The sequence below is a fragment of the Gordionus sp. m RMFG-2023 genome, chromosome 1, assembly GCF_954871325.1.
Source record: "Gordionus sp. m RMFG-2023 chromosome 1, tfGorSpeb1-WG-v2, whole genome shotgun sequence".
Lineage (NCBI taxonomy): Eukaryota > Metazoa > Nematomorpha > Gordioida > Chordodea > Parachordodidae > Gordionus > Gordionus sp. m RMFG-2023.
Window position 1 is genome coordinate 89,237,377 of NC_088775.1, and position 21,047 is coordinate 89,258,423.

Consider the following 21,047-nt stretch of genomic DNA (forward strand, 5'->3'; position numbering starts at 1 on the left):
TTCAATTTTATGATGTCTACTTTGATACATGTATCGCATTACGAAGTATCTTAACATTGAAAATGGTGTCTTTACTCAAATTAGTAACTAATTTATTTACCTTGTGCTGGAAAGTATTTACGAACAAATTAAAATGATTTGGCTGGTTATGGTTGTAAGTTTGTTTTCTAATCACTTATAAAATTCAATTAATTTATGTATATAAAATTACCTTGTAGAGATTAAGTTAGAATTTGGTCGTTATTATTATTATAAATTGTAATTGTTTATAATAGTAACTAACTTCTTTCTTATTGTTTATGTAAATTTTGATCAAAAATTACAATTTACTCTCCTAAATTAATTCACGAGGCGTAAGAAGTGAATGAATATCATATATGCTTTTTTTTTCTGGATTTTTGTAAACATTATTAATAAATTTTTGTTATATTCTTAAAATGGGAAAATATAAAAGCGAAAAAAAAACGAGAAATTAATCATTACATTTATTTTATTATTCAATATGTATTTTCTTCTGTAAAATTTGTCGCTAATTGCTACGATACAGATCTATTTGACTTGAATTCTAATTAATTGTGGTCACCAAAACACATTGGTTTCATTACCAAAAATAAGTAAGAATGAAAGTATATAATCCCATAAACATAAAAGTATTTTATGTTATCAATATGAAATCAAAGATGAATAATATAATAAATGTACAAATATTTAATTAATTCGCATATAATCGTCAGATATGTTTAGAGGATAAGTGGTTGGAGTAGGTCTAATTATACTGTAATGGTACACTTCAAGTAATCTGTAAGTTGGTAATGTCTAGTTATCTCAGTTCTATAGTAAGTTGTATGATTTGTCATAATTTTATGGTTAATGGATAAGTAGCTCTTATATTGCAATAACATATAAATGAATAAAATTTAAAAATGTAAAATAAAAGTTACTTTACTCAAAATGTAACAGTTACAGAGCTCTTTTTTTATTTACAAATTGATAGAATTACCTGGGTTATGTAACGTAGCGCTATTTGTAACTATAAAGATTAAGGATCAGAATTCGATTATATCACAAGAATTTTATTTTGCTTAATCGATAAGTAGAATAAAAATAATATATTTGAAAAATTCAGTACTTCTTGGAATTCTACAGGAACACCCTAGTCCTAAGAAATAATTCAGGACTATATATGATTTTTTAATGCCATGGCATACTAGATGGAAGTATGTATGACGTTTTCTTGATGTTGCTTTCAAAAATAATCTAAACTCAAAAGTCTATTGGTCAAATTAGATCTTTCATTTTTTAAGAAATGGAAGTTAAATTTTTTGGAATAATACACAAAAATTTTAGCTCTTGTTACCGATAAACTTCAAAAATAGGAAAATTTCTCTTATGGTGATTTAGTGACACTACTATTTGTGATCAGGAAAAGAGTGCATACACTTTTGCTAAATTATTTAAATATATTTTAGATGAGCATGCATATATTTTATTATAATTTTTTTTTTAATTATTTTAAATATTTTGTGGCATTGCTATCTTTTGTTTTTTATCTAATGTTATCTTTTGCTTTTTTTTGCCTATTTATCCGATACTTAAAAGAGGCTTAAATAGCTGGCTATTAAGTATTAAGCCGACAATGTTTTTCTTTTATTGTTTGCAAACTATTTATTTAAATATAATTCTAACGAATGACATATTTTATCAATTTGTATAAAAAAATTTATTATAATTACTTTTAAGATATATCAGGATAAAAGAATAATAAGAATTCTTAATTTAAACTTTTATATGTAGATATTACTTTATTTAATCGATTTTGAAATTATGAAAAATTTACAATAATAATTATATATATTAATATATATTGTAAATAAATAAAAGTATTTAAAAACAATAAACGCCAACTTGCGGATTGAATATTATTGAATTATATAAAAAAAATTTAAAAAAAATTTGACCATCAAGTCCCCCCTGGGAGGGGAAAGGTGTCGACGGGGTTCTTGGGTCCGGGATGGTCGATAAAGGGGACTGTGGAACCGGATTTGGCTGTAGGTTTAGTCATAGAAACTCAACAATCAAAACAGGAATTTATCGTAAACACGAATTTTTATTTACTCAGTTTTTACTATATTTAATAGATATTCGAAATTTTTTAATAAAATAAACAGCCATATCTAAATAATTTCAGAAATTTTTAACAATTTTAAAAGGAGTCGGACGAATCCTGATCGATTTGACGTGAAAGACCCTTATTTATAGGGATAAAATATTACTTGAGGAAGTTGTACTACTGTATTTTTTGGAACAATGTATACATTGTTTATGAATCTTGGTGGGGAGTAACAACAAAACTCCCCTTCATATCTAACGAAGTAGAAGAAGGTTCTGAATATTGTGTAGATTGTAATTGAGACGAAATTATATCTAATCCAACTTCTAACATATCAATGTCACTAGAATTCATGCTAAAAATAAATCTTCGATAATTTTAAATATTAATCTAAATAATATTTATTTCATAATATATTTATTTAACCTATATGTAAATAGATTAATGTCATTACTCAGGCGCGTTCGCAGCGGGAGGGGGGGGCAGAGGGACAAATCACTCTCCCCCCTCCCCCCAAAGCCATAAAATGCAGAAGCCGCATAAATTTTTAAAAGATATTTTGTTAATATTAATATTTATAATATTTATTCCTATCTCTTTCTTATAAATAATAAATATATATTTAATAATATTTAGTTATCACATTCATCTACCAAATTATTTTATCAATTAATTCCGATTTCAAGTTGGCATAATATTTATCTATTATTTTCAAATTTCTATTCAAATAAAGGGGTGTACTGGATTTTGGGGAAACCTAAAAAGCACACCTTAAATTACAAAAGAATATCTAATTTTGTTCAGATCTTTTATGATGGATTTAAATTTCAAAAATACATATCTAATATTATTTTTGGGAACAAGAGAACCCTATCCGGGGACGACCGAGCCTTTGCCCGGTACTGTTATAACCTCTGCTTAATTTTCTATAAAAGTTATATATTTTTTGTTAGGACATATGATTTAAAGCATAAAAGCAATATATAAAATCATTTATAAATAAACAAATGGGAACATTATTGACAATCTTTGCAAATAAAAAAAAAAATTGCAAAGCCATTATAGCTAATGTAAATTTATTTGCATACCAAACAATTATTTTTCTAATAAGATTTTTCGATTTTTTTCTTTTATTTGCTCTCTCCTTAGGCTTTTTTTTGCATGTCAAATTTTAAAAAAAGAGCAAAAAAAAGTTCGACTTAACCCCATAAAAATAGCCACACGCCTAGGCCTGATATCCCCATTAATTTTATTTAGCTGAATGGAATTAAGTATATTATTATGAAAGATATGATTGAGCAATATGGCGAATTGTGTAAGTATATTTTAATAAAGGGGTTGAGTTGGTTTAATTATTTCTTGGAGATAAATGGCTCGAAAGCCATCAACGCCTCCAGAAGAATCTCTTTTGAATGACTTTATTGCTTACAATATTTCCATCTCAGTTAGTGGAATGGTATTAATGGTGAAATGTCATCGTCAATCTCGAAAACTGGCTAGAACCAGTTTTGAGGATAAAATCATAACAGGTCCGATTCACTTATAAACGAATATTGTACAATAAGATGATATAAATTATAAAATAATTAAAAATACTAGAATTTTTTTATATTAATAAATTAAATTTAATATATGATATGTCATTTATTTATAATTTTGTTTATATCAACGAATCTCATCAATTAATAGAGTATATATAAAAACATTTTACCTATGTATTTGCAGTTTACATTATCATTTGTAGTTTACCAAGTTGTAGTTTAGTTAAAATATAAACGCTGAAAATAATCGGAATTAAAAATTCTTTTTTTTATAGGCAAAATTCACCTACACCCCCCCCCCCCCTACCTATCAAATATATAAACGTTGTATACAAATTTTTATAAAAAAAACTATGATAAAGAAACATTAAATTTAAAAATAAAATATAAAAAAAAATTCCATGACCAAAATCCCTTGATTGAACATCTAGTGCATAGAAAAGGTTTAGGGCTATTTTACTCCCAATCATATAGACATATGCGTTAAAAAGGGAACTTGGGATCTCAGTCAATAAAAGACAGCAAAAATTAATGACAAAAACGTGAATAAAGTTGTGCGCAAGTCGAGAGAATCAGTGGCCGCCTAAGGAAAACCAATGCTACTTTTTTAGATTGGGAGAATTCACAAATTTTCGCTTAATTTAGATTATTACTATTATACTAATTTTTATTTATTAATTTAATTCTATATTAATATAACTATTATTATACTTTTACATTAAATTATATTTTACATTGAGTGGGGTGAAAAAAATATTTTCAAAATGGGCTGGCGAATTTTTGATATTTTTAGGGGGCAAGATGGCCAAAAATGCTTCTAATTATTAAAGATTATTCTTTTTTTAATTTCATAATATTGCATATCTTACACCCGTAATTAAAATTACATTAAGATAAATGAAAAGCCAAACCAGCCATTAAAATATTTGATTGGCGGGATAAGCAAATTTTTTTAGATAAATATGTTGACAGATTAATTTTTTTAAAAAAAAACCATGGATGGATGGGCAGGTTTAAAAAAATTTAAAAACAATGAGTGGGAAGGCTTGTTAACCAAAATCTGCTCATTGCCGATCTCTCTTCTAGGCAGACTTTTAGCATCTATCATTTGAAATGTGCGTAACACTCTATCTAGTAGTAAAGTAAAATAAACAAATGGCCAATTTGGGCCAAATACTTCTAAAAACCCATAAGCCTCAAAACTTAACACTTTACAAATTAGGCCAGGGAACTTCGTTTTTTTATATATATAAAGACAAAATTTACATATAATTATGGTTCCTCTTTGGGAACAGAATTAACTATTGTATAATTTCTCTTTACCTTAGTAATTTTATAATTTCTATTTTATATATATTATAGGTTGACATGGCCAAGCACAAACTAGCCCGTTAAACTTTTTGAAAAGTTAGGTCTTGGACCATAATTATTTACCAAGGATTGTAATTAATTTATATAAATGGAAAATCAACTTTTTTTCAACACTATAGTCTGGCCAAGAGAACTGCAAAGTAATTTTTTCGCAACCCGAACCCGACCCGAGCCCGAATTTAAAATTTTTTTTTGTCCGAGCCCGACCCGAGCACACATTTTTTAGTCCAACCCGACCCGAGCCCGACCCGAATAAAATTTTGCAATTTAAGTTTTAATATCATAATAACCAAAAAAAAATTTATGTGTATTTATTCAGTTCAGTCACCTTAAATAAAAGTTTATTTGACGGCCATAATCTATTCAAGATATATATTAAATTGCATTTTATTAAATTTGTAAAAATATTATAAAACGATTACTATACAAGCGAATTTAAAAATTATAACGATTATATAATACAATAAGCATCATTTATGCGAATATAGATATGATATAAAAGTTAATAAATATATAAAAAATATAATGAACATATTATATTATATTGACCTCTTCAATATCATTATCAAAATTATCACAAAGTGAATAATTATGATATATAAATAAAGAGGCGTCCAGTTTATATGGCTTTAAACGAGTCCTTCTCTCCTCAAAGGCCCTACCAGCAGCTTAAAACGCCCTTTAACTGCTAGCCGACGAAGCAGGGATAGCCAGGAATTAAAGAGCTAAAATACTTAAATTTAGAAACTCATAATGGTTTGTTTTCCACCATTTTAAAATATTATCGTCATCAATACATAATTTCGGATCTAGGTATTTTTTTAGCTCGTCAACTTCGGCGCTAGCATCAGAATACGCATTGTCAGTCTCCCATAGAGAGAAGTCCAAAAACGTATCTACCACCTCTGTAGTTTCTTAAGAAAAAAATATTCATTAATAATATTAAGATATATATTTACTTAATTATTTTTAAATAAATAATTTTATTATTAATTTAATAAACCTTTATTTACTACTTTATCGGTTGAGCATGAGTTAGATGGTGAGTTGTTTAAAGACTTTTGCTCAATCACATCTCTGTTGATTTTCTCTGCATTAATCAACGTGTTGATATGTTGACACAAATCTTAATAATGTTCCCGGGATAACATTTTCATATCCCGAAATTTTGGACATAAAAATGTCGAAATTTGGTGGAATAAATCTATTTTAAATTTATCCACCAATATTTCCTGGGATCTTAATGAAAGCTGGTTTAGCTGATAGTTTAAGCTAGGATTAGCTAAAAAACTCAATATTTTATGATAACATAACTTTGTGAATAGCAGGTTTTAAATCACTCTCAAGTTCATCACTCGCAATTTTAAAAGGCGTCAGAAACTTGATCAGATCCCTCATCATTTCAAAATCAATATTTTCAAGTCTAATCGACTCTCCTCTGGAAATGAGGATTTCCAATATGTCATTAAATTGATTAAAGATCGATTCAATCATATTCAACCTACTATTCCACCTAGTCTCAGCATACATGTGGAGAGTTTTATCGAGGCGATTAACTAATCTAAAATGTAATGATATGTTTTAATAAAAAGTTAATTTAACATACCCACTCTGTTTCATATACGTTACTAAACTTTTACAGTCATTAAAACATTGATTTATCTCCGAACAAGATTCGAAATTTTTGTTATCAAAAGTATTTCTCAATACTGTATTTAATAGATGAGAAGCACAATTTAAACGCTTATGATTTTCAAAAGCTTTAATCATATTAGCTCCTTGGTCGGTAATAATTGGAATTTCCGATAAATAGGCCCTGCTGTATCCTGATACAAAGAATACATGGATTTTTATAAATATTTTTAATGAAATCAATACCTAACAAGGTGAAATTTCTAATAATTTCCTTTTTGATATTTTCCCCTGTCTTTATTTACTCTTCAAATTTGCATGTAAACAATACAATTTTATTTAGTTTCCAGGAATCATTTATAAAATGAATTGTTAGAGTTACATATGATATTTTTTTATAATCATCAGTCCAAAGGTCTGTGGTGGCTATAAAATATTATTAATAATTTAACCATATTTTCATAAATTTGTTACCAGCACATCGACGCTTTTTCATATGAGTTTAATATAGGAAATAATTTATTGCGGATAAGCAGTATCTACTAAATTTCTAGAAATTGTCGTAGGATTTGGAATGATGCTTTTAACATCAATATTTCCATATATTGAACCAATTTTGGCAAAATATTGGCAACAATCAACAAAGCCTTCCCCATGTATCATCTCAAATCACGTCCACAAAGCATAGTAAGCACCTTTGTGCACTCTTTTTTTAAATTTGTACAACTTTTGAGTTTTTTCGGATCAGTACCAAAAAGAATATCAATTTTTAATTGTGTCTTTTTACTCTCTGCTGTTGTACTTGTATTTGTATATACACATTTATGTCTTTTAAGTTGATTTGTGCCTAAAATAATTTAATAAGATCATATTTTAAGTATAAATATCTAACCTGTTGTTATTGAATTATATACATAAATAAATTTGCATATAATACAAATGACATAATTAAGCTTTTCTTTATTTTCATCATATATAAATGAAAATTTCTTCCATACATACATCGGATTTTCCATTAAGATTCTCCGTTACTTCATACTCTTTTGTCTTAATCTTTTCACCAATTCTTTTTAATTTTGCATCTATTGAGATAATTTTTTTAATATGGCTGTGTCTAAAATCTAAAAAAATATTTAAAATGACTTTAATCAATTAGATCGAAATAAACAGAGTTGGGCAGTACTGCGAATACTTGTATCTAAGATACATGATACAAGATCCCTTTATATCTTGTACTCAATATATTTTGACATTTTTAATAAGATACTAATATCTGTATCTAAGATCCTTAATTCTGAAAAGAATCTTGTATCTTTTTCATTTTCTTGACAAAAGATACAGATACAGATTCTTTTTAATATTCATGTTTTAAATTTTACATATCACAGTAAACATCTTATTTTCTTTGAGAATCTTGTATTAATTTCCTAATTTTTTTCTGCCATATTTTAAAATATTGACAGCCAAAATTAGCTGGAAAATTTACAACTCATATTAAGGTAGATAGATAAAAAAATAATAATACCAAAACGAAAAAAGTAAAGATTATATTTTATATATAAATGTAACTTAGAATATCATTACTAATTTTATATAATATTTTTTAATTTCTAGAAATAAGTTCCCCTGAATCAAATCCCAATCTTAAATTTTATATGGAAATTTTTTAAAACAAATGTTAAAAAAGACAATGTTAGGCTAGATATATAATAAATAAAACTTATCTTTAGTACATAAAATATGTCTTATCTTGTAATTCACGGGAAACACAATTTAGTGATAAAATTATAGGTTAGATAAATAATAAATAATGAATAAAACTTATCTTTAGTACATAAAATATGTTTTATCTTGTAATTCACGGGAAACACACAATTTAGTGATAAAATAATTTGGTATCCGGTTGTTAGGTTTATAAAATATATATTAATAATGACATGACATGTTAATATGATTGACATTTTAATCCTAAAATGTGATAAATATTAAATAATATGATTTTATAATTAATATTATAAATTATACTGACTATTTAAGATATTAATATTATTATTTATTTTTGGGTCGGACAGCTTTTACAACCCGACCTGAGCCCAAGAAATTTTTTTTTGATGTCCGAACTACGGACAGCCCTTGCCGTTCTCTAGCTGGCCCATAAAAATATTATGGATAATTTGTTTAGTCCAGCCCAAAAGACTTCTTGCCTAGTCTAACTCGAATAGGTTTTGGGGATTAGGGTCATTCCTATTGCTATACATTTTTTAAAAATATTTTAATTCAATATTTATATCAGATACCTGTAGGCCTGGCACTAAGCTCAGGTCATATTTTAATTTTTTAAATACATCTGGGCATGGCTAAAAAATTTTCAAAAAGGACGTATTTTAAACCCAAATATTTGAAATCACTATTAGCTATAAATATCAAAAATAAATATTTTTTTTAAAAAATGATAGCTTGGATTCTAAAAATATAAAATGGGGACATGGCCAAATTTTTTTTTTGAAAAAATACCAAATACCAGGCCATGCCATGCAAATGGAATCTCTGCAGGCCTATGATAAATATTCTCAATAAGAAGGTTTACAAATAAAAAATAGATCCTTAGATGTAAATAATTTTAAGAGGCAATAATACTTTACTAAATATCAGTGAACACATAGTAAGATTAATACAAAATATTGCTATCATAACAAAATATTTTTGTTTATTAAATATTAATCAATAACATTCAAGGATTATATAAAATATCTTACAAATAAGTATAAAATGTCCTAAAAATAAGTCAACGGTATTGATAGTTATTTTGTGCATTAAAGGGATTAAAATTAAGAGGTAAATTTTGATTCATGTATGGATTTGGCATATTAAACATATTATTTGCTGGATAGATGTTACTATTATAAGGATTTTGCATACCAGGTGGAGGGAAATTTGATATGCTATTAGGTGGGGGAAAATTGTGCATGTTATTAGGTGGAGGAAAATTTTGCAGGTTTAAAGGAGGAAAATTATTGTTGTTTATAGGAGGAAAGGCATTCATATAATTTCCAGAAAAATTGTTGGAACTAATATTAGATGGAGGAGGATAATTACGTGGACGTGTGTTATTGTTTTTAGATGTATAGTTAGAGTTATTAGCAAGATTATCTGGTTTATATATTTTTTTATCTTTTTGAAAATTGCTATTTTTATCATCAAATCTATCCTTTTTATGTGGATTATTAAATTTTTGGGTATTATTAAAGAATGACTCGGCCTTGTTGTTTTGATCAAACCTGTTTGATTTATTGAGTGATTCAGTTGAGTGATAACTTTTGTTTAAATTTGTTTGTGGATAGATCATTAAATTATTTGCATTGGAACCTTATTATTAAATTATTTTATATTGCAACAATTTTAAAGCTACCTGTAATACTGTTATCAAAGGGTATGAATGGAGGAGGTTTTAAATTATGTCCTGAACTATTATAATATGAAAGGCCACCTTTTTCGAAATCCTATATAAATGAATATAAAGATTATATTTTTAATAAAACTTTCAGAATTTGGTTATCAGCTTTATCATTGAAAACTTTTATGTCTTTATTAAGTTGTGGATTATACATTATTTTACAATTTGATTGAGTCAAGAAAAGTATGCCATTAAAAGATTTAATTTTATCTAACTGTATAATAATTGTCTGTCCTTTCAATGATAAGGAATTTGCGCTAAAATAATATATTATACTTTAATATATATTACACATATACTTTTTAGGAGCAATTGGTTCTTGTTCAATAGCATAAGCCGTGCTTCCATTAAAATTCAATACAAATTTCAATAAGCTCTTAGCAGTTATTTGATTTAAATCCTCAACTTTACCTTTGGATATGTCTATGACATCGACAATTTGATATGCCATTTTAAAATAAATGAATGAATATATATTAGAGACAAAATTTATAAATAAGATTTGTTAAGTTACAGATGGCAAAAAATGTATGGGATTAAAATGTTAGTTAAACTAAATAATTCTATTGTTAAAAAAAAGTGTCATCGATTAGACAATACTATAAAAAAAATTTAATTTAAAACATATTCATTTGTTTTAAGTTTTTGAATTCAACATAATTAGATATTCATACTAATTTAGAATATAAATAAAAAAAAACAGATATTCGAAAAAACATAACTAGAATTATAACTTACAGGAAAATTGTACTATACAGAACACTTTCATCGTTTTTACCAAACAAGAAAATCAATTTTTTATCTAACTAAAAGTTTATATGTTGTCATGTTGGTATGTAAGTAAATTGTATATAACAGTATTATTCAAAAATTTCTAAGTATTTCGAAAATAATGATATCCTATAACGCTTGATTCTAGGTTATTTAAATTTTTCTATATCGGCGAATAATTTCGCGTTTTGTTTGTACTAGAACAATCGATGAGGAAATATTTATCACTTTATAAATAATGAGAGGATATTTTTGAATAATATCGTCGACGGAAAATAATTTTAGTAGGATTATTATTTTAAAAAGACTTCTTTAAAATCTTTCGATTTATAAGAATATTTTTTTATGATGAACCGCAGGTTCACCTATGGAAACTTGTTACGACCTCAGAATGAGAGCTAGGTCAAATTTCAAGCTCAAGTTCGAAATTGATAAAGATCTCGAATCAAGACCTATTCAATGACCACACTAAATCATTTAATTGGTAGTAATAGGCGGTGCGTGCAAAGGGCAAGGACGTAATCAACGCAAGCGCATGCTCGCACTTACTAGGAATTTCTCGTTCAAAGAAAATAACTATAATGTCCCCCTTGTTAAATAAAACAATATAGATATATTTAAAGCGTAATTTTGAAAATAATATGAGAATATATACAACTTTAAAATTTAAAAAAAACGTAAAGTACAAGAAGATATAAAGATATATAAAGATGACATTATTAATATTGATTCCTTATTATAGCATCTAATAAAATTTACAATACATGTGGAAAGGAGGTGGAATAGTTGTAATTAATGTTGAGAATACAATAAATCATTTACATTGTGGAAGGTTGAAATATTGAGATTTATAAAGATGACATTATGTTATAACAATAATTAATATACCAACAATTCGAAAAGGGGAAGAGGATCTCCATTCTGTCATTATAATTTCCTTTAATTTTTAAAAACATAAATTATACTATATGGGGTTAATTGATCTTATATTGTAATCATAATTCCCAAAAATTAACTTTAAATATTACATTACAAAAGGACAATCTTAATAAATATAATGGATTAAATTTATATTACATTTTAACCTAACAATATCATAATTTGATTATAGTAAAAATTGTTATATTAAGTGTAAAAATTAACATTAAAAAAAAATTTAAAAGCAAAAATTATGATAAGAAAAATAATAATAGTATAATTGCTTTCTAATATAAGAAGTAAAATGTGATACATATATGGATTTGGCATATTAAATATATTATTTGCTGGATAGATGTTACTATTATAAGGATTTTGCATACCAGGTGGAGAGAAATTTGATATTCTATTAGGTGGGGGAAATTTGTGCATGTTATTGGGTGGAGGAAAATTTTGCAAGTTTAAAGGAGATAAATTTTGCAAGTTTAAAGGAGGAAAATTTTGCAAATTTAAAGGAGGAAAATTATTGTTGTTTATAGGAGGAAAGTCATTCATATAATTTCCAGAAAAATTGTTGGAACTAATATTAGATGGAGGAGGATAATTACATGGTTGTGTGTTATTGTTTCTAGATATATAGTTAGAGTTATTAGCAAGATTATCTGGTTTATATATTTTTTTATCTTTTTGAAAATTGCTATTTTTATCATCAAATCTATCATTTTTATGTGGATTATTAAATTTTTGGGTATTATTAAAGAATGACTCGGCCTTGTTGTTTTGATCAAACCTGTTTGAATTATTGAGTGATTCAGTTGAGTGATAACTTTTGTTTAAATTTGTTTGTGGATAGATCATTAAATTATTTGCATTGGAACCTTATTATTAAATTATTTTATATTGCAACAATTTTAAAGCTACCTGTAATACTGTTATCAAAGGGTATGAATGGAGGAGGTTTTAAATTATATCCTGAAGTATCATAATATGAAAGGCCACCTTTTTCGAGATCCTATATAAATGAATATAAAGATTATATTTTTAATAAAACTTTCAGAATTTGGTTATCAGCTTTATCATTGAAAACTTTTATGTCTTTATTAAGTTGTGGATTATACATTATTTTACAATTTGATTGAGTCAAGAAAAGTATGCCATTTAAAGATTTAATTTTATCTAACTGTATAATAATTGTCTGTCCTTTCAATGATAAGGAATTTGCGCTAAAATAATATATAATACTTTAATATATATTACATATATACTTTTTAGTAGCAATTGGTTCTTGTTCAATAGCATAAGCCGTGCTTCCATTAAAGTTCAATACAAATTTCAATAAGCCCTTAGCAGTTATTTGATTTAAATCCTCAACTTTACCTTTGGATATGTCTAAGACATCGACAATTTGATATGCCATTTTGGTTCGGGTCCTAAATATTCCCACAGCTGTTTTCGCGTTAAAAAGAAGAAAGATGGTAAATACAAACTAGACATTTTTAACATTTTTTAAAATTTTATTTTTAATTTAAAATTTTAATAAATTTATAAATATCAATAATTTACACAATATTACTACTGATAATAAAATTATTTATAAAAGTAAAACATATTAAATTTTTTAATTGTACTAATATAGAAATAATATTTAACTTTATATAAATATATATAACAATTATAAATAAAATATTTAAATATATATAAAATAATATTTATTTATATATATTTAGAAAGAATATTTAAACATATCATAATCCTCGATTAATATTAATGATTTCAGATAATAATAGAATAAACCGATAATCTTGCATCTATGTTTTGTCAGGTATAAAAGAAAGGTTATTGACAAATTGTCAGATGACAGGTATAAAGATTTAATATGACGTAAAATGTTATAAATTTTTATCCACTATTATCTATTTTTATCTAAGATAAAAAGCTTCAAAATATATTTTTTTAATATGCCCCACTGAGTATTTTGGAGAAGATATCTTAAAGCGCCCTACCTATTTTTTTCTCTCCCTTTCCTCATTCTATACTGTGTGTGTGTGTGCATTAGACTAAAAATATTTCAATTATTATCTTCATATAGCCATTTATGCCACTTATCCTTTACATTATTTTAACTAGATATACAAAAATACGAATCGAATCGAATAATTCATATTCGTAATAATAATAAAATGATTATTATATTCGATTCGTCGAATATTCAATTCAATTTGAAAATTTTATTTAACCGTAAATTAAAAAAGATAGCATATTAAATTTATTTTGTAAAATTTAACTTTGGATAAAAGAAAAACAAATTTTATTAGTAAGAGATTATAGATAATAGTAAATAATGTAGAAAAATCAATATAATATTCATATCATGTAGAACAAATATACCAACAAAAAATTTTTAAAGAAAAAATATCTGGTTCGCCCGTCATTCTTAACGGGATAGCTAGTTATTTAAAATTGTATATGAGTTATAAATTACATATAAGTAAATACTTTCTTCGTCCATCATAAAACAATTTTCGGAGGTTAATTTTGTATTATGAATTATTCGAGTAAAAACAGCCGTTAACAACATTTAGAAATATAAAATGTTTCTTCATTTTTCCTAGGAAATTTTATTAAATAGGAATAATTGTAAATAATTCATACTAATAATATATTATTAATAAATTATAATCGAATAACCTCAAATTATTCGATCGAATAATAGATAAAAAATTATTCGACGAATAATATATTTTCCTATTAAAATTTTTGAATCGAAATTGTGTTATTCGTATTCGTAAAATACGAATCTAATCAAATCGAATATCTTATAACAAATAATTCGTTTTAGGTATAATTTTAACTATTATTATTATAATTTTAGACACATCAAAAAAGAAACCAACTATCGATGATTTTTTTGGAATAATATTATTGAAAATCTTTTAGACGCATTTTTTTAAATCTAAAAATAATCGAATGAAAAATTTTGTTGATTTTACTTATATAAAAAAATATATATTAAATTTAATATTGCATTGCCCTCGAGTTCTAGGGTTGAATAATTTGGAGGCTATGTCTCCTACCCACCCCGGCCATGTAGACACTGATTATATATATTACCAGATGGAATCCTTAACTACGCATATATTTTAAATTTATTGTGGTGTTTATGTTTTAAGTCCATGTTACTTATTTGTAATAAACTGTCATTTCTATTGTATTCTAGGTCTTTAGGCTTTGTCTTCTGAAAATATCCAACCAAACCATTTTAAATTTCTGAACCCTTCAGATTCGAAGCTATATTAAACTTTACATTGATAGTGAAATGTGCATATATTTATCAAGATCTTTAACTGTGGATAACTAAATTTTGAAAAGTTAACATCATCCAGCAAATCTCATTAAGAAATTATTTTTTAATAATATCTAAATCAAAAGTGTTTAATTATTTCTAATCTATTAAATTGTTAAGATTAGGTAATTTTCAATTACATATTTATTTAAATTCTAAGTCTATATTTTTTGAAGTAATCAGATTTTATAATTTTTATACCTATAATTGACCAAGACATGTGAAAAGTCTAATAACTAATTAATGGATTGTTTTAAGTTAAAAATGTGAAATTGATTTTATGATACATTTCTTTTATAAATTATCTCCTTCCATATATTTATACATGATACAAAAAATATGAATAATAAAGTTTTATTTTAAAATATATTTTCAAAAATTCTCAATTTATATGACAAAAAATTAAAAAGCTACAAATATCCTATAATAAAATATAATATTTAATTATAAATAATATGACATTCCGATTCTATTTGTAATGTAAAAATTAATTGTCGAATTATAACATATTGAAAAAAACTAGACAAAAATTTTATGGATGAAAAAGATGTAATCGATATCACCAATCTTTTCCTCACAAATAGAACAACATACATCCACAATATAAATATCGATTCAGTCATATAATTTTATTTTTCCCCAAAAATAATAATTTCAACCTTTATAATTTAACGTTTTTTACGATTTTTAATAAAAATATATGCATAACAATTGAATCTGTTGAATGTGAATATGCAAGTTAATATCTAACATAATTTATCTAAGTAAAAGTGTTCAACTCTATAACAATTCTTTCTGTGAAAACTATTATCGGAATATTATTAAATATGAAGTTTACATTGACACATATTCACAACCAGCCTCATGAATCATAAGAATAGAATTATTTTTTAGTAACTATGAATAAACTTAAAGAACAAATTAGAGCTTACAACTATCAAAACATATAATCAAGTTATGCGTATTAGAAAAATAGATCCTCTGGTTCAACTCCATCCTAATGCTCTACCAACATTTCTATCTGTCAAAACTATTATGAATCGTGTTATTAGATCATTGAGACCACCTTTGCCTCTTATAAATTCTGATATCCGATTATAAATTAATACTTGATAATAAGACTTTTTTTAATTTGTAATGAAAATAATGAATTATTAATATTTTCTACACATGAACTACTTGAAAGTCTCAGTAATGCCGACCAAATTTTGATGGGCGGCACATTTTTTTCGTGTCCTATATTATTTAAGCAAATATACACTATTCATACAATAATTCTTTGCGCGTATATATTATTGCCAAATAAAAATAAAGAATTCTAAAAATAACTATTGTCGATCTATAGGTATTTTCTTTTCTCCTTCTAAATCCATTATAGATTTTTAAATGAGAGTACTTACAAACTCGAATAAATATTTCCAACCTGCTATTTTTATTATGGACAATGTATTTTAAGACGAATACAGGGTAATAGGTTGACAGCATATAGAATTCTTAATCCTGATTTTAAGAGATTTTATCGCAGACTAATAGCGATACATTTCTTTACCGAAATCGACATACCATTGGTATTGTCAGAATTTAATAATGAGAGGCCTTTAATTTAGATCCCATAAGAGATCTCTTTACATACTTTAAAAGTACTTGGATTAACCCAAACGCTAAATTTAAATATAAGATATGGAACATGTACAAATAACCATGTTGAAGAATTTTATCGTTCTCTAAAAGATTATATAACATATTCTCATCCTAATTTATATCTTTTTATTCTATAACATAAGATGTAAGACATGTATGATGTTCAAGGTGTAAGAACAAATAACCATGTTGAAGGATTTCATCGTTCTATAAGTGTATATTACCTATTGTTACTTATCCTAATTTATATATTTTTATTGATATGTTAAAACAAATAAATGGGGAAAAAGTTACCAAGAGAAAAAAAAATACTGCAAAATAGACAAGAAATATTTTTATATTACACTACCTATACACCTTAGTAGTATTTAGAAAATCAAAAAATCAAATATTCTACGAAGATATTTCTGTGAATTAAAATCTTTATTTTCGCATATCTTGGATAAGATATTTAATATCGAAAAAAACAATTTAAATGAAAAATAATCTAGTCAGCAGGTATATCATTATTTTTTTCGATATTAAATATCTTGATATTTTATGTAAATACTGCATTGGTGTATAAGTTGTATAATATAAAAATGTTTCTTGTCTGATTTTCTCGTCTATTATACAGTATTTTTTTTTTCTTTCGGTAACTTTTTTCCCATTACGCAATTGGATAAATTTTATATCCATATCTTGTTGTATTTGTTTTAATATATCAATAAAAAGATATAAATTAGGATGAGAATATGTTATATACTCTTTTAAAGAACGATGAAGTCCCTCAACATGATTATTTGTTCTTACACCTTGAACATCATACATGTTCCACATCTTATATTTAAATTTAGCGTTTGGGTTAATCCAAGTACTTTTAAAGTATGTAAAGAGATCTCTTATGGGATCTAAATTAAAGGCCTCTACTTCATTATTTAATTCTGACAATACCAATGGTATGTCGATTTCGGTTAAGAAGGGTATCGCCATTAGTCTGCGATAAAATCTCTTAAAATCAGGTTAAGACGACTATATGCTGTCAACCTATTACCCTGTATTCATCTTAAAATACATTGACAATAATGAAAGTAGCATCCCTTGACAGAAATGGTTGGAAAAATTTCTTCGAGTGCTGTAAGTGCTCCCATTTCGAAATCTATAAGTGCTTTAGAAGGAGAAAAGGAAATACCTATAGATCGGCAATAGTTTTTTTTAAAAGATTTAACATTTTTTGATACAATTCTTTATTTTTAATTTGCAATAATATATATGCGCAAGGAATTATTGTATGATTAATCATTATATGAATAGTGTATAATTGCTTAAATAATATAGGACACGAAAAAAATGTGCCGTCCATCAAAATTTGGTAGGCATTACAGAGACTTTCAAGTAGTTCATGTGTAGAAAATATTAATAATTCATTATTTTCATTACAAATTAAAAAAATCTTATTATCAAGTGTTAATTTATAATCCCCGTATAATCGGATATCAGAATTTATAAGAGGCAAAGGTGGTCTCAATGATTTAATAACACGATTCATAATAGTTTTGACAGATAGAAATGAGCATTAGAATAGAGTTGAACGAGAGGATCCATTTTTCTAATAAACTTGATTATATGTTTTACGTTTGCTTTGATAGGGGTACGCTCGAATTTTTTCTTTAAGTTTATTCATAGTTACTAAAATTGCATAATGCTCTTCCTCAAATTCAGAAGGATGTTTGTGAATATGTGTCAATGTAAACTGCATATTTATTAATGTACCTCTTGCCGTACAATGACTTAGTCTACATTTAAATAAAATTCCAAATTTATGATGAACATTTTGTTTATTTTTTTATAATTATTCATAATCATATCATGTTATGGGGTGCTGAAAGAAATCTGACTGATATTAATTAACTTTTTTTTACAGAGGATATCTGTTTACAATCAGTTATAAACATTGTAGTTCTTCAACTAATATCTGTATTAATTGTTTTTTTATTAAAACTGTCTTCGATTGTATCCAAGTCCAATCAAATTTGAAATAAGGATGAATTTAAAATAAGCTTTATAAATTGGAAATTCTATAGAACCCGCTTATTCTCGGTTGATTATTTCTTCCATATCTTCATCATCACTTATAATTGTAATCAAATTATTTACCAATGATATCATCCATTGCATAAAATAAAATTTAGCAGATTTGTTTTTGTAATAAAATAAATTTAGACATACTATTCAAATTGATTTCAAATATTATTTTTTTAATATAAAAAGTGAAAATAAAATAATATCAAAATAATCTAAAATTAGATATAGATACCACTAATAATATAGCTAGATAAACTTGTTATAAAACTGTATACAGTACAGATAGGCCATTTTTGTATCTAGATATTTTAACAACTCTGCTACTATTTTATATATGTTGATTATTTGTTTAGGCCAAAATGAGAAGATTAGAGTTTGAAATTAGAAGTAAATCAAGCCTACAATCCCATATTGAATATTTTTCATATACCCAAGAGATTGTAGGTCTGTCTTAGTGCATCCTCAGGAGACTGTGTGGTTCTTAGTGAATATTAGTGTGATGCATGGTATAATGAAGGTAACTTACTTGGCTGTAAAGATAATTGTAACTAGGTTTTACTTTTGTGTCTACTCTACCCAAATCTAAAATTAATAAATACGGTTTTTAAGTTCTTGTTTAGTAATTATATTACAAATAAACAATTTATTTTAAAAATTAATTTTTTAAATTGATTTGAACTATTAAAAGTCTAACAAATATAGACATACCGATTCAGCACATAGCTAAAATTTTTCTCGGACTTCTAAAATAGCGGCTTCGTCTTTAAAAATAATATATATTCTGATTTGAGCAGGCCTTTGATATTGATTTCCTTTATAGTGTTATTTATAGATACTAATAAAGTACGAAAGATTGACATGTTAAAATTTAAGCTTCTAATTCAAAGTTAGTTGATAACACCTCCATCCATTTAGATAAAACCTTACTACGCCATTCCTATATTTTAAACACATCTAACAAGTCACATTCATATAGTGTTGCTAAACAGTTCAATCTCGTCGCTTTTTGAAAACTGCTAACGCAGGATTTTCACCAAAATAAAATTATCCATTTTGAAGATTTTGCTCACGTTTGACGACAGAAAGGTTTGGATACTAATGGTTAAATTTAGATGGTAAGGTAATATTTTGGCCTTTTAATTTAGCCGTTTTAAAAAATCGGCTAATTGAGCAGTTAAGCAACATTACATTTAGCTGTAAACATTGCCCATATTTTAAATAACATTCTTTATTTTGGGGAATAAAATAAACTTATACAATTCATAAAAATTAATTGATTTTTTATAATTAAAAAATATTGGATCTTTATGACATTGGTTCAAAGATAGTAAATAGAAATAAATATAGATGTCGGTATCGGTTATCGGATCGGTTTTATAGTAATATCGGATTTGTGAAAAATTTGTGGATCGTCATGGCCCTTATTTAAATGTAGATGCAAGCTTCAAGTTTAATATGAACATTATATATAATAATTAATAATAACGATTTTATAGAACAATGTACCTATTATTAGTAGATTACAGTCTATTAATAAGGATCCAAAATCACATCATTTGTAAAGTGGGTAAACATTACTATTTAATAATAAAGGTGGCATTCTGAAAAGGTTTAAGTGGAATTGTTAAAGAGCGGTTCACTCCTGGAATATCAAAAAATTTTTCAAAAACCCCTAGAGCGCCTGCTATATTTTAAAAATTGGGAGGAATTTAATTTTTATTGTTAAATGTATATTGCAGAATGAATATAATAAAATTAATATTATATTTAAATAGTTGTTATTTATATTCTTTTTTCAAATCATAGAACATGTAAAACAATAGTGTTTTCATAGGTAGAAAATACTGAATTGGGTGAAATAAAATTTCCATTTCCTACAATAAATATTTTTTCTCCTCTAAACGAGTTGGATCGTAATGAAACAATATTCTTGGGGTTAACAGCTTATTGTAACGAAAGTCTGCAGTAGTGTTGTTAAACGGCTAGTTCTGAGCTGATTTTTATAAACGACTAAATCAATATTTTAGCAAGAAAACAATTGCCCAAGCATCGAGATTTCTCTAATAGATGTCTAAACCTTTGTGCCATCTATGGGCGAAATCTAGAAACTTGCGTAATATTTTTGTGGATAAAATATTGAGTTAGCCGTTTTTAAAAATTGGCTCAAATAGAGCCGTTTAGCAACACAAGTCTGCAGCCTTA

General features: G+C 25.9%; 2 protein-coding genes across 2 annotated transcripts; both read right to left on the reverse strand.

The window, feature by feature from the left end:
* Positions 1–9,431: 9,431 nt before the first annotated feature.
* On the reverse strand, positions 9,432–10,573 carry LOC135931963 (probable ATP-dependent RNA helicase ddx42). The gene is made up of 4 exons (XM_065469285.1): positions 10,408–10,573; positions 10,194–10,365; positions 10,064–10,154; positions 9,432–10,020 (listed from the first exon to the last, which is right to left on the reverse strand). Exons 1-4 carry the CDS (start codon positions 10,557–10,559, stop codon positions 9,440–9,442), a joined length of 996 nt encoding a protein of 331 aa, XP_065325357.1. The 5' UTR covers positions 10,560–10,573; the 3' UTR covers positions 9,432–9,439.
* Positions 10,574–11,572: 999 nt separating this feature from the next.
* Positions 11,573–13,288, reverse strand: LOC135931870 (homeobox protein 3-like). Its single transcript, XM_065469174.1, has 4 exons — positions 13,063–13,288; positions 12,849–13,020; positions 12,719–12,809; positions 11,573–12,675 (listed from the first exon to the last, which is right to left on the reverse strand). Exons 1-4 carry the CDS (start codon positions 13,212–13,214, stop codon positions 12,005–12,007), a joined length of 1,086 nt encoding a protein of 361 aa, XP_065325246.1. The 5' UTR covers positions 13,215–13,288; the 3' UTR covers positions 11,573–12,004.
* Positions 13,289–21,047: the final 7,759 nt, after the last annotated feature.